This window comes from Crassostrea angulata, chromosome 5 (assembly GCF_025612915.1).
Source record: "Crassostrea angulata isolate pt1a10 chromosome 5, ASM2561291v2, whole genome shotgun sequence".
NCBI lineage: Eukaryota > Metazoa > Mollusca > Bivalvia > Ostreida > Ostreidae > Magallana > Magallana angulata.
The window spans coordinates 1,645,934-1,660,017 of record NC_069115.1 but is presented as its reverse complement, the minus strand read 5'-3'; the positions used below and the strand labels follow the sequence as shown (position 1 = coordinate 1,660,017).

General features: G+C 34.2%; 2 protein-coding genes across 2 annotated transcripts; both read right to left on the bottom strand.

Annotated features, from left to right (window-relative positions):
- Positions 1 to 266: 266 nt before the first annotated feature.
- On the bottom strand, positions 267 to 4,784 carry LOC128182759 (phosducin-like protein 3). The gene is made up of 6 exons (XM_052851502.1): positions 4,626 to 4,784; positions 3,776 to 3,905; positions 2,945 to 3,035; positions 2,198 to 2,341; positions 867 to 1,075; positions 267 to 462 (listed from the first exon to the last, which is right to left on the bottom strand). Exons 1-6 carry the CDS (start codon positions 4,629 to 4,631, stop codon positions 320 to 322), a joined length of 723 nt encoding a protein of 240 aa, XP_052707462.1. The 5' UTR covers positions 4,632 to 4,784; the 3' UTR covers positions 267 to 319.
- A 2,455-nt stretch (positions 4,785 to 7,239) lies between these two features.
- On the bottom strand, positions 7,240 to 10,417 carry LOC128186190 (uncharacterized). Its single transcript, XM_052855960.1, has 2 exons — positions 10,349 to 10,417; positions 7,240 to 9,568 (listed from the first exon to the last, which is right to left on the bottom strand). The coding sequence occupies exon 2, from the start codon at positions 9,545 to 9,547 to the stop codon at positions 7,859 to 7,861; it is 1,689 nt and encodes a 562-aa protein (XP_052711920.1). The 5' UTR covers positions 9,548 to 9,568; positions 10,349 to 10,417; the 3' UTR covers positions 7,240 to 7,858.
- Between the last annotated feature and the right edge of the window lie 3,667 nt (positions 10,418 to 14,084).

Below are 14,084 nucleotides of genomic sequence, written 5' to 3'. Positions count from 1 at the left end.
ATGTTCATTTTATGTACAACTTTGTTAATTAAAATAAATTTTATAAATTTATTCTCTTCTCAAGAATATTGAATACTCGGATATATTAGATGATACAGAATTAGTCTGTTATTTGTTGGAATAAAAACTCCTATGACACATAAGACTCATGTTTGTTCATCACAGGTGCTTGTGTACTAAGTAGTTCATTAAAATTAAGATTACACTATTGTTCTTCACTTTCATGCATACATGTACCGGTACATTGAATTTTCAATGATACGAAATTAGTCTTTGTTTCTTGATGGGAATAATACGATGGTATATATTTCTATGAGGATCACCAATCATCTTCGTCGCTGTCGTCATCTCCCTGCCCACTCTGTCGTAGCGCTGAGTCCATCACGTCACGGATTTCCTGTTTGGGCGGAGCCTCCAACTCTGTCTTAAGTACCCCCACCTCTGACAGCATCCACTCAAGTTCTACAACACAGAGCAGGGAATCAGACCGGAGAGAGAGAGAGAGAGAGAGAGAGAGAGAGAGAGAGAGAGAGAGAGAGAAAAGGGGAGCAAAATTGAGGGAGAGAGAAACGGAGCAAGAGAAAGATAGATTTTTCAACACAAATAAAAGATAATGGATTTTCTCTATCATTATTAGATAGGCAAAGAAATCAAAATTCTAAAAGAGATTCTATGAACTCATGAGATAACTGTTGGTGTACCTAGATAGCCTGAATAATCTTATCTCTTGGGTTCATAAAATCGCATTTTGAATTTCGTTTCCTTTGCCTTTCAAATTATTAATATAGAAAAAAATAGAATCCATAGTTCTTGCAATCCACTGACACAAATTTGCATTTTGATTTTTGACCAAACCTACTCCTTACCGTCTTGTTTGAAGTTCATTCCACCAAACACCATTGGTCCAACATACTGCTTTTTGAGGTCACCCTCGTAGTACACGAATAACGTCGGGAGGTTTTTGTCCGGGTAGTTAGGAATGCAGACAGAGGAAACACTCTTCAGGAACTTCACATCAGGAAACTTCTGGGCAAGTGCCGACAAATGCTGGTTGATTAATTTGCATAATGGAATTCTGGGGGAAAAAATAAAATTGTTATCAACTTAAGAGTAAACATATGCATGCTGATGTAAATTTATGACATTGAATCAAATAATGAAGAGAATAAAAAAGCGAAAAGTAATCAGACAGATAATACGTGCAGTGATATGAATTATTATTATCCAAAGTCATTCTTTTTTATGGTTTTCACAGATTACCCTCATCCCAGAATTTAAATCATTTTTCATAAACGCAAATCTACTAAACTGTAATTTATGAAAAGTATTCCCCATTCCACAATTCTCTGATGTTTCTACCTCCTAACATCTATGTGATACTATTTTTGCAGCAATTTATTACACACAGGTTTACATAATGTGAAACCAACACTTGTTTGTAGGGTATATATTATACACAAGTTATACAAAATGTGATGGTTATGCCTGTTTGTGTGAATTTCTCTTAAACAGGTTCTAAACACTAATACAGGAAAATATTTGCCCCCATTTTATTTTCGCCCCTTTCGGCCTCCTTTTCTACAGGCAAATCTAGAACTGGGAGAATTGCATTAGCTCTAATTATCTCTTTTTAAACACAACTTTGTCTGGGTGAATTCAAGATGGGGCGAAACTGTTTGTAAGTGAAGTAGGGCAAAAATAACCCTGTATAGAGTTTCACATTATGTAAACCTGACAGTGTGTAAAATAAATTGCTGTAAATTAGTATCACAGTGTATTCAGGTGATAGGTATGCATGCACTAGGAATTTATTTTAAATATAAAACATTATGTGATACGTACTATTGTAAAAATTGTATGTTGGAATTTATATCATAAACTATGTAATGCATTATATGATATATACCCTTATTTGTATAAATTCATTTTATATGACATACATGTGTATATAGACATTTGTATTTTACATGTAACACATCACTTGTATTTTACATGTAACACATCACTTTGTGTTTTACATGTAACACATCACTTGTATTTTACATGTAACACATCACTTGTATTTTACATGTAACACATCACTTGTATTTTACATGTAACACATCACTTGATACTGCCGCCTGTTTGTACACATGTAACACATAAAGTAATACTTTATGCCTGTTTGTACATATGTAACACAGAACGTAATACTTACGCCTGTTTGTACACGTGTAGGACTACCCACACACCCTCCCCCGCCTTGTTGACCTCGGTGACGTAATCGACCTTGGAGATTTCTCGGACTTCTCCGAACCGAGCCTTTAGCTGTGCCTGCTTCATCTCTGCCATTCTCTGCCGCCTACAGACACACACAATTATACTTGAATAACATATTACATGTATCAAGTAGGATGTAATATTGGTCATTCCAAACATTAACTGTAATTCATAATAAAAGTGTTTTTTTTTTTTTAAATCAAATGCATTAATAAGAGATAATTATAAGTTATTAAATATATTAGAGTTTATTTCATTCAAAAATTCCATTCGAAAAAGACAACAGAATTGAAACAAATCATGAGTACTCCACTATGGTTAGACTAAAGATCCAACAAAAGATATACTGTAGATATGAGATTGTTGTGGACTAGATACTATAATGTTTAGCAATAAGCTCTCTCTGGACATTTACATCAGTTGAAGAAAGTTGGAAAAATGCTACAGTTCCAGAGGGTCTCTGTAATAATGCAATTTTTTTTGGTGCAGGCAATTTTGGGCTACATTTATGAGTTCATGAAGAAAAGCCAAATTACAATTTCACATATTTCTGATTTGAGTGAAATGCATGGCAGCAGTGAACAAACGCTGCAGTTGCAGGATCTTATGGAGTTTAGTCCTCCCTCACATATAATATAAACATTAAGACATTAGGTAAGGTTGTTTTCGGTTGTTGTATACCAACCTGTATTCCTCGAATATCCTCTCCTCCTCCTCATCAATATCATCTTCCTTTTCATTTAATTCATCCAATGACATGTCCTCAAATGATTTCCCTAAGAAAGTACAGCGACATATTTAGTTTTACTTTTATCGACTGACGCGATAGATAGGCGGTGGCAGCAGCATTGTGATAATAGTATTTATTAAACCGATATGTTAAGCTTGAAATGTATCAAATTTTGTAACACAACACGATTCATAACTGATGAGAAACCACAATTCTTGATTAATTCTACCTGATCAGAGACATTGCCAACCCTAGATAAAGTTTTATTTTGGATAAAAGATAACACAAGGAATGTGCTTTGTATTGTTCATGTGACCCAACTAAAGTTATTTTCATTTCCATGATTTCCTTTTTACATGATTTATATTGATCTAAGAAATAAGATAAATTCTGCTGGTGTAAATATCTAATTGTTTACAGCTTTCTACGATAATTGGTTAGTACATATGTATGAAAATAAAATTAAACTGTTACAACCAATAAAATGGACCAAGCAAATTTTATTTTGATGAATCTTTGTAAATTGACACAAATGATCAAATTATATCCCCACCAAAAAAAAAATCATCCATTTATATGTAACTTAGTTTTACCCATCGTCACAAGCCACGAGTTAAGACACAGATATTATCAAAGTTTGTTTAAAACTCGGGTCTAGAAGTCCTCAGCCTTAAAAGGATCTTCAGAATAGTGGTGTACTGATTTTGCCTTCAAGGAGAGGAAATAGAATGGACACAAAACCTGTGGCTTGCGACGATGAGTTTGACCTAATTATGGAGAACATACCAGATGTTTTATTTTGGATGGTCGTCTCCAATATATTGACGATGTCTTCCTCCGAGACTTCCTTCTCCTTTGGCGGGATGATGCCCTTCGCTCTGAGAACATCGTTCCACTCTGTATCTGCATTTGGATCCTAGTGAACAGCAAATGTATGACGTAGGTAGTTTGATAAAAGAAAATGGCTGTGACAAAGTATCGGATCAAAAACCCACAAAAAGCACTGGGAGCGCCCAAAGGGGCCAAGTCCGTTTTAACATTAATTTCTTTATTTATGGTTACATTGAAATTAATGTTAAAACGGGCTTGGCCCCTGTGGGAGCGCCAAAGATAAAAAAAATGACGAAACGCCAATTCGTATGCTATTTTATAAAACCGAACGCCCCTGGGCACTGTTTAGAATGACCCCAAAGTATTCAGGAGGGCACACTGTGAGAGGAAGGGGTGTGTCTCGGTCAAAAACAAACTAAAACTTACACTGCAACATTTCTCAGGTCTTGTACCCCCGATAAATGAACACTTACGATAATATAAAACCCAAAATAAAACACTGCTTCTATTAAAACATATAATTATTTTTACCTTGTTTTACAAGTAAAGGAAGTATAAACTTTATTGAATGTACATGTTTTAAAGAAATACAAATCTTTTCATCTAAACAAGTCAACATAAAAATTCACCTTGTCTCTTTCTTTAGAATAAAAATTATTCGTGTATACAACAAACAAGTTAGGGATATGTACACTATTAGCAAAAACATGATACATGTACACGTGAAAAGTGAAACTGCTTATTACAAAATACAGCAAGTCTCAGCCACATTTTACAAAGTAATCGGTTAACTTTCTTCACGTACCTGCATCTTTTACCTGGTCTCTGTATGGTTGACTGTCTGATTTGACTCAAAACCTAAAATTAACTACCGTACTACGCGAAAGTCAATTACTCATTACATGTGTTTAAACCGGAAGCGGCTATCAAATGTTTTCATTTCCTTATATGGAAATTTAACATAATAAAAAACTGTTTGGGTGGATCACAATATTTCCGGATTTAAGAAATGAAGAAATCGGTGTTCGGCTTACAAACATGATGAAAATGATCGGATTAAATTTGTAAAAAGGATAAATATAAAAAAAATATCAGGCTTGTATTCACCAAGATAATTTTGAAGCGGGAAAAACAATCTTGCTTGAGAAAAGTTTGAAGATCACTTGAGCAATACTGCTTCCTGTTATGAAATCTGACCTTTTTCCAGCAGCACCGTATTTTTCTATATTTTTTATCGACTACTATACTTTACTCTAGGCATATTCGAGCCCGATCTAAATATCATGAAACGCCACTCTTATCAGTGCTTGTAGCTTTTGAATACAATAGATTCTGGGCATCATTTCATCTGTCTTCCGACGATTTTTAATTTTTTTTAATAGAAAAGTCCTGTCTATGCTACGTGCCCGCTTAGCGCCGAAATTAAACTAAGATTTTTGACATCACCCCACCCCCCACCCCCCCCCCCCAAAAAAAAACAAAACAAACAAACAAACAAACAATTAAACGAACGAACAAAATAATTTCATCAATTTAACCTACTTTTAAGAAGGCTACACATTTTCATGTAGAGTTAAACTTCTCGGATGTTTACTTAGATTACTTGCAAAATATCTTAATTTATTAGAACAGATTATAAGAATACTTAATTGCTTAGCAAATGCTGTTGCGTTTGATATACATTTTTGCGGAATTATATTAAAAATCACAATATTAAATTTTTATTTTTTTGCACTTAAGTTTATATCCTATTTCAGATATTATATCCCAAACAGACTATTATATCCCATTTACTTGGGCGAGTGGTCCAAAACAATAAAATGCTTTCTTTGATGATTCATTTGAGGGATATGAAGGTAGCGATATTGCAGAAAAAATACACAACCCGCGTTAGCGGGTTATTTAAGGTATCTCACTCCTCATGTTTTGATTTCATTGCGCAGATGATCATTATATTTGAAATGAATATGATTTTATTTATTTAATCATCACAGATAGATTATTATTTCATAATTACACAACATTCATAAAGAAAATCCATTTGAATTTAAGAAACAAACAAGTTTTTTGGGGAACTATTTTTTCGTGCGGAAGGTTTTTTAGACAAAAATGACAGAAACAAGCAATTTTATGAATTTTCAATATACTTTTCTTTTTATTATACTTTATTCATTATTCACATTTTTAACATTTGATAGGGTTATAACATATTTTATAGGTTCTGTGTGACATGTACAAAATCAAATCTTGAGAATTTGATAGCCGTTTAGCATAAAATCATGCAAATATATAGAACATGTCTGAATTTTTTAAGTCAAATTTTGCGAGAATTTTACCTTTGAAGCCCTATATCTAAAATTATACATCACTGACCCCCATGTTATATTATGTCAAAATGATACTGAATACATATCTAGGCAAACTGGATTAATCTTATAAAATTCTTGATATTCAAAAAGTTTTTATTTCAAATCAAATTGTAACTATTATAGAAATTGTCTATTTCAAGTGCAAAAAGGTCACAAAAAATTTATGCAGCTTCTTACAAATTTTTTGCGTAATCCCTCTATTCAGTGTGACCATTGTGCATAATTAAAAACAATATTTGTAGAAATAAGTTTGCTTAATCAAAAATACTGACAACAAATCCTAATCAGGATGAAATTGCATTTTAGGTGCGAAAAGGTCAAATTAAATAGGCCATTACTCAGAGGGATGGATACTGACCCCCCCCCCCCCCCCCCCCCCATTATCTTTGTATTTTTTAAGTATGTTTTGTCTACAGATTTCAATGATATACTTCTCAAGAAAATCTTGATACAACAATATTGAGGAGTGGGATACCTTAAGTTTCCAATGCAATGCATATGTTCGCTACCTTCATAACCCGCATGAATCATCAAAGAAAGCATTTTTTTGTTTATATTAGCATCTTCCTTTTATCTAATCAATAAATTTATTATGAAAAAGTTTGTAAAATTCACTAAATTGCTGTTAATGTACATAAGTAAATTAGCTATATAAAAGAACATCCAAATCGTCCCATGTGAGACTTTGAGTCTGATATCATGATTATTTCGTGCAGTCCGTGATATTTCTTAAGTCGACCAATCGATAAATAGGGCGTGTTAATTTTAGTCCTGTCAGTTTCAGCCGCTGTAGATTTCGACCAATCGATAAATAGGGCGTGTAGATTTCAGTCTGGCTGTTTCTATAGAGCTATGAATTAACTATAAGTTTCCGTAAGAAATAGAGGAAATAATATTTGGTAGATGCATATATATGCATACAATTATAACACCAATTGGATCAAGACAATTATAAACCAAAGGTTAAGAGATCAATTTATATAAAAAAAAAAAAAAAAATTATAAAAATGGCATAATGATATTCACGGATCGACTAAGGGGGTAATGTATAAAATTCAAATTTTGAGTGTGAACGCTACTTATTTTTGTTACCAAGTAAATTAAGAAAATATTAGCTAAATTTAATCTACAAATCCTTACCTTCCTGATGAAGCAGGAAGGTGGAATAGTGTCCAAGAAGTCAAAGTTATAGTGTAATTGTAACAAAATTGGCGATGGATTTTATTTAATTTAGAATTTAATGCATTAAAGTCAAGATCTAGTAAATGATTTTTGTTGAATCACGAAGTCAGTTTTTAGCTACAGATAACTGTTCTCCAAACACTAAAATGTTTTGTCATATACTATGACTTCATATACATGTAACTATACGATATAAGGCAAATTGTGTTGGTTATTACAACAAAACCCCAATCAAACTGTCTGTTCACCCCATTTACTTTTCGTACTTCACAATAATATTGTTTACATGTATATGTAAATATGCTTATTTTGTTTATGTATCTTGTGTACCTTTATATGGCCTTTAAGTGAAATAAACTGAACTGAACCGAACATTTCTTTATATTACGTTTTATTTATAAACGGGAAAGTACATTATCGACAACTAAAGTTCAGATATACATTACGTCACTGTGTGACTTTTCACATTGTTATGTAAGCGGTATGTTCACGTGTTACATGTATATTGTATTATCTTCAGGCTACCAGTATCCCACTCAGCCACAAAGAGGTTGTCTCTGGTATCCACACATAGGGCCCGTGGCTCATGTAATTGGCAGTTGTCAATATAGCGGAGGAACTGTCCGTCCTGATCCAGGATGTGGACACGGTGGTTGATCGTGTCTGCTGTCAGGATCCGACCCTGGCTGTCCGTAGTGATGCCGAGAGGATTAAATGACCCATGGGTAGTGGATGGTGGGCCTGTGTAGTTAAACCGGAGTTTCCCGGCCTGATTGACCACCACTACTGCACAAGCTGCAGAGTCTGACAAACAGATATCTAGGTTCCTGTTCTCACTGATGTATTTATAGTAACCACCAGATGAAAAGAGAGGTTGTCCTTCGTCATTGAACTGAATACTTTGTTTTTCTATACAGTCAGAATATCGCACAACTTTGGTTTGTTGATAATCATCACTGGTCATGACAACGAGGAGATCACCAGAGAAAGTGCAACAGACACTGCGGGGTCTCCACCCCTGTAGTCTGATCACTGTCTTTATCTTTTTATTCTTCACTATGTTCACAGTTCTATCATCTTTATCAGTATAAACTAGATCCCCACTGCTTGTTACTGCTATGTCCTGTGGATCGTACCCTGACTTGGTTTGGACTGACTTCACTACGTCCCCTTTGAGACTGTAGAGTCGCATTACGTTGTCAATGCCACACGTCCATACTTCTGTGTCAATGAGACACGATACATTGCGGAATTCATTGATGCCTCTGTATTCAGTGTATATGTTTGTGATGATCCTAGGTTCATCAGCGAGTGGTCTCTCTAAAGAGGAAGACTGGGCTACTTGGGAATCCATTTCATAGCCATCTTTTTCTGACTCTATTGCTAACTCTGACAAAGAACCGAACTCTTTATAAATATGTCCTTTATCAATTTTCCGAGGGAGGAATTTTGGTAAGGTAACAATAAGTTTCGGAGGCAGTCTTCTGAATTTCGCATTTTTGGATTTGTAGGCAAAGACAAGGCTGGCATCATTGGAGTCCAATAACTTCTTCAGATCATCAATACTTTGTGTGATTTCAGATATTGTGCGTGTAATTTCGTCTTCTTTTTTATTCAAAATACCTAGGTATTTGGAGTCCATTTCATGAAGATCACATTTCAATTTCTTGGTGAAATTGTCTATTTCTTTGTGCAAGTCTTCTCCATGTTTGTTAATAGCTGTTGTCAATTTTTGGGAGTTTTCATTAATGCCATCTTTTTGAACTTGAATGTTAGATGAAATCTGCATGTACATAGGATAAATGGAATTGTCTAATTCTTGTAAATATTTTAATAGAGTTTCTTTTTTGGTGGATAGACTTTTTAAAATGTCAACTGCTCTATGGCCCAGATGTTCCCCAGAAGATACACACTGCACACAAATAGGGACGTCACATTTTTCGCAATGAAGTTCACATCGTTTAGCCGAGTGGTTTTGGCATAGTGGGTAATTGATTGTACTTACTCTCATTTTAAGCGTCACCACTTTGTGATCGTTTGACTCATCAGAGAGATGTTCCCCCACACAGGCTTTACACAGATGTATGTGACAAATGTCACAGTACATAGGGGGGCCCGGGGTCTCACAGAGACGACACCGTAACACATCCTGGGCCCAATTACCCAAGGGGTCCATTTAGATTTATTTCACAGGATACTGGAAAAAAAATGAAAATTTTCATTAATAAATAGTTTTTTAATTCCTCATTTAAAGGGGCATGGTCACGATTTTTGTCAAATTCTGCTTTTCTGTTTCTATTATATTCACAAAGCTTTATGCATGCTTTTCTTACAATCGAATGAAATTTGTGAGTAAGTAGTACAGTTATTAGCAAGATACAGGGCTCACAAGTCCTTGAGATCATTTTAACAAGGCTCGTGTCAGACCTGTTTTTGTTTTCATATTTGGTTTAATATTCCATGCCGTCAAAAATCTTGTTCAAGCTGATTTTTTCTATCTCCTTATTCATTTCAAGCATAAATAAACGTTTAACGTAGTCATTTTCGGTCTAAAACTGCATGAATTTTCACTTCAACATTCAAAATGTAAACAAAAGCTTTTTTTTTTTTTTTTTTACATAGCAACGAATTGTAGGCTATTATAACTCGCTTAACGAATGACACTCAAATTTTGGTTGGATTTCCTATTAAAAATGCCTTACTGGTGCATTGTTAATATTAAAATTAGGGGAAAAATTGACCAAAATCGTGACCATGCCCGTTTAATGAGTAGTAACGCATTTAAACCTTACGGAAACCTTGAAATAAAGAAAGTGTGCGGACATCAGCGCTTTTTGTTTTGAAATCGCTTTACTTTGTTAAAGCGATTTTAACTACTTCTGGTTTACTTGAGAATATAATTTTGTGGTGAAAAATTGTAGAATAACGTGTTATCTTTTGACGCTAGTTTTAAAATTGATACAAAATATCTACCAACCTTTTCTGCACTTGTTCTGGTATTTTCTCTTCCTGATTTTGATAACTAATGGTGTCAATTGTGATGATCACGTGACCACGTGATTAGTAGGTCTATATTAAAGTATTTGAACTCTTGCACAGGCGGATCCAGTAGGAGGCGTATCTTATCCCATTATCAAATACTGTAGACTTTTGTGTGCATGAGAAATATTTTTGGGAGATATATTCTTTGAGAAATTATTTGCTGCGAACTAGTCATCAAATGTCTATAATTAAATTATGTACAAGATAATCTGCATCATGAACCAATTTAAAAAAATACTACTTGCAAATTAAATTAAAATTGGTTTTACAGTACTTACAGAACATGTACACACGATTAATTGGGGAAAAAAGTGTCGAACGTTTAAAAGATGTAAATATCACAATATAGTTGTTGACTTTCTCTCTCTCTTTTGTTTTTGCATAGCTATAGACAGTACTAGTACTAGTCCTATTTGAGATATAACTTAACTGAATGGAAGTTATAAACATATATTTACATTTTTCAGTGTCTTTGCCTGTGATAAGTATACGTATCGATTTTGTACTACACAGTCCAATAAATTCAAATGACGTAATGTAATGTGAGGCACAAGCGGGGTTTATTTATTTCATATTTAAATATTTAATCGTACAATTGCTAAAAATTATATAAATATAAGTACATGTAATAAGGAATCATTCTCTGAATATTTTAAGGTGATATAATTTCGGTCTGGCGTGATCAAATCTATCTTGGATTTGATCACGCCCCGACCGAAATGATCACCTCATAATACTCAAAGCATGATAATCCTTAATCCTTAACTAGTTCAATTTTGACTGATAGGAATTTCAGCAACAACCAGGAAAATAGAGTGAAACATTTCCTGTTCATACTACATGAAATGCGCGCGAGAGAAGAAAAAAATGATGATTCTACATAATTTATAATTATTTTCTCCTAATCAACCCCCTTAACGGAAAATAAAAAAGATGTTTAATCACAATGAAAAATGACAATAACAAACTGTCAACCATTTCAAAAATCCATAAAACGAAATAAAAATTCAAAGCAGAGCAACACGGACCTCTAAAAAGATAGATCCTCTGCTGACCGGTCACACCCGCCGTGTGCTCTTTGTTGTAATCGGGAAAAAACGGAAAAGTCCGTAGACAATTAGGTGATTAATTATGGTCAAACAATTAGTATGAAAAACGTCAGTCAGCATGCGACCCAGTGGAAGATTTTATTTGCTGACAAGGTCGTTGTATCGACCATAAAACTTACGAAAAGATTACTTCAAACGAGACTGTTGATATGTTTTATCAACTAAATTGTTTGTCAGTAGCTTGCCTTGCCTTAAAAACTATTTATACGAACACATACTAAATTAATGATTACAATTAATTTGTCCAAGCAATTAAGCTAGGAAATATATGTCTTAATTCAGACGTTGGGCCTGAAATCTAAATCATTTATTTTGTTCTCTTCAATAAAATGTTTTGAATTTTAAAATAGGGAAATCATAAAGGAGTGATACACTGCGGAAGCTTCATTTTTATTTGTTATGCGTATCTTCTAGTAGTTTTGATTTTTTTTCTGGTTTTATATACAGAAAATATTCTTCTACGCGATAAGTATGATCAAAGAAAAAAATAATTTTGTGATTGTATAACATCCCCATCATGCTGTAACGTAACCATCGCTTGTTACATGTACGTTTTGCACTTTGTCTTTGATCATATACATGTATGTGTATTTTTCTTTTCTTGTTTCTATACCATTTTATTTTAATAGTTATGATGTGTGTGTACAATTTTTAAAGCAAAATAGTTCTTAGTTAATATTTCTCTTTCTCTCTCTCTCTCTCTTTCTCTCTCTCTCTCTTCTCTCTCTCTCTCTCTCTCTCTCTCTCTCTCTCTCTCTCTCTCTGCGTGTACAGCGATGTTACAACACAGCGTGTACAGCGATGTTACAACACAGCGTGTACAGCGATGTTACAACACATGCAGCATGTACAGCGATGTTACAACACAGCGTGTACAGCGATGTTACAACACAGTATGTACAGCGATGTTACAACACAGCATGTACAGCGATGTTACAACACAGCGTCTACAGCGATGTTACAACACAGCATGTACAGCGATGTTACAACACAGCGTCTACAGCGATGTTACAACACAGCATGTACAGCGATGTTACAACACATGCAGCATGTACAGCGATGTTACAACACAGCATGTACAGCGAAATATACTGTAAACCATTTTTGGGAGTTGATTTTAATCAACTCTTCTATGCACTTACTCGGGCAAAGCGAATGTGAAACAGTGATTGGACCTAAGCACAAATCAATACCGCTGACAACACTATGTTCTTGAAAATAATCGATAAATTCGATGCTATGTATTCTGAAGCATTCTTTTTCAAGAAAACTTATTTATTAATACCATGAAAATAATAATTAAGATTTTAGATTGTACAAACAATTTAGATATTTTTTAAAGTCGTATGTATTCCTACGCTAGAGTTCAATGTAGTCTCGTTCAACCAGACGCTTGGCTGTCTCCGTTAATATCCGACAAAACAGAGTCTCTCTTGCTTGTCGGAGATAAACGGAGACAGCCGAGCGTTTGGTTTAACAAGACAAGAGTTCAATCTTGCCTGGATCCATACAAATTCTCAGAAATATTTCGATTACTGATACTACTTGCCATGCAAAATCACATATCGTTGATTGTGAATAAATGATACCCGCTTAAGATGCAATTACGGAAAAATCTATGTATACTAAATGATAGACCATTGTCTAGAGAATATATAACCTCTTTTGTTTTTAGTGTGTTTTACCTGACAGGTGAGATATTTACCTTTAAGAATTAATATCCCATCGGAAAATGATGGTTCCCATAGGAGAAATGATTCTCCTACAGGAAATATTGACAATCCTATAGGATTTTTAAAAAGTCCCATAGGAATTATATTTCCTATAGGAGAATGGTGTTTCCTGTAGGAATTTGATTCAGACATGTAGTTTTCCTATAGGATATTAAGTTTTCCTATCGGATTTTATCGAATCCTATCGGAATTGAAATTCCTATAGGAAGTTCTTGTATTCCAATAGGAAAATTCAAATTACCTATAGGAATGTTGTTTTTCCTACAGGAATTTTTTTTTTCCTATAGGAATTTATTTTTGAAAGGTAAATATCTCACCTGACAATTGAGGTACAATGATAACAAAGGTGGTTGTTAACTCTTTAAGCAATGGTCTATCATATAGCATATTTTAATTTTTCGATATATGCAGCTTAAGCGGGTGCAAAAATGCCACATTGGCACTGGCATAATTATCCGGCACAGTGTTATCGATAAAATCAACTCCCGTCAGTACTTCAGTACTTTGATTTTTACGTGAGAGAGAAAAGTTCGCGAAATTATGCATCGCAAATTTTTCTCCCCTCGAACCAGTCCTTGTACGTAGCAATCCGGGTCTGGGTAAGACTTGGTCCCAAAAACTAGTTGCCGCGAACCAGTTTATCAATAGGAACTCGGGGAATAAAGTCGTTGCAAATCAATAAGAGTTTGTTCGGATGTGAAGAATATAGTGATTATATAGGTACTGTGGGGATTTAATAGTGGCGGCAAAAAAGAATAACAATTGCCGATTCCTGTCTTTACTTTAAATGCATTTTCTTTTCAAAAGCAGAGTGTTCGAATCAATTTGT

Coding starts and splice junctions, on each gene's coding strand:
- LOC128186190 (XM_052855960.1), bottom strand. CDS start 9,547: ATGGACCCCTTGGGTAATTGGGCCCAGGATGTGTTACGGTGTCGTCTC.
- LOC128182759 (XM_052851502.1), bottom strand. Junction 3,036..3,775: donor CATCCAAAATAAAACATCTG/GTATGTTCTCCA, acceptor GTACTTTCTTAG/GGAAATCATTTGAGGACATG. Junction 2,342..2,944: donor AGGATATTCGAGGAATACAG/GTTGGTATACAA, acceptor GTGTGTCTGTAG/GCGGCAGAGAATGGCAGAGA.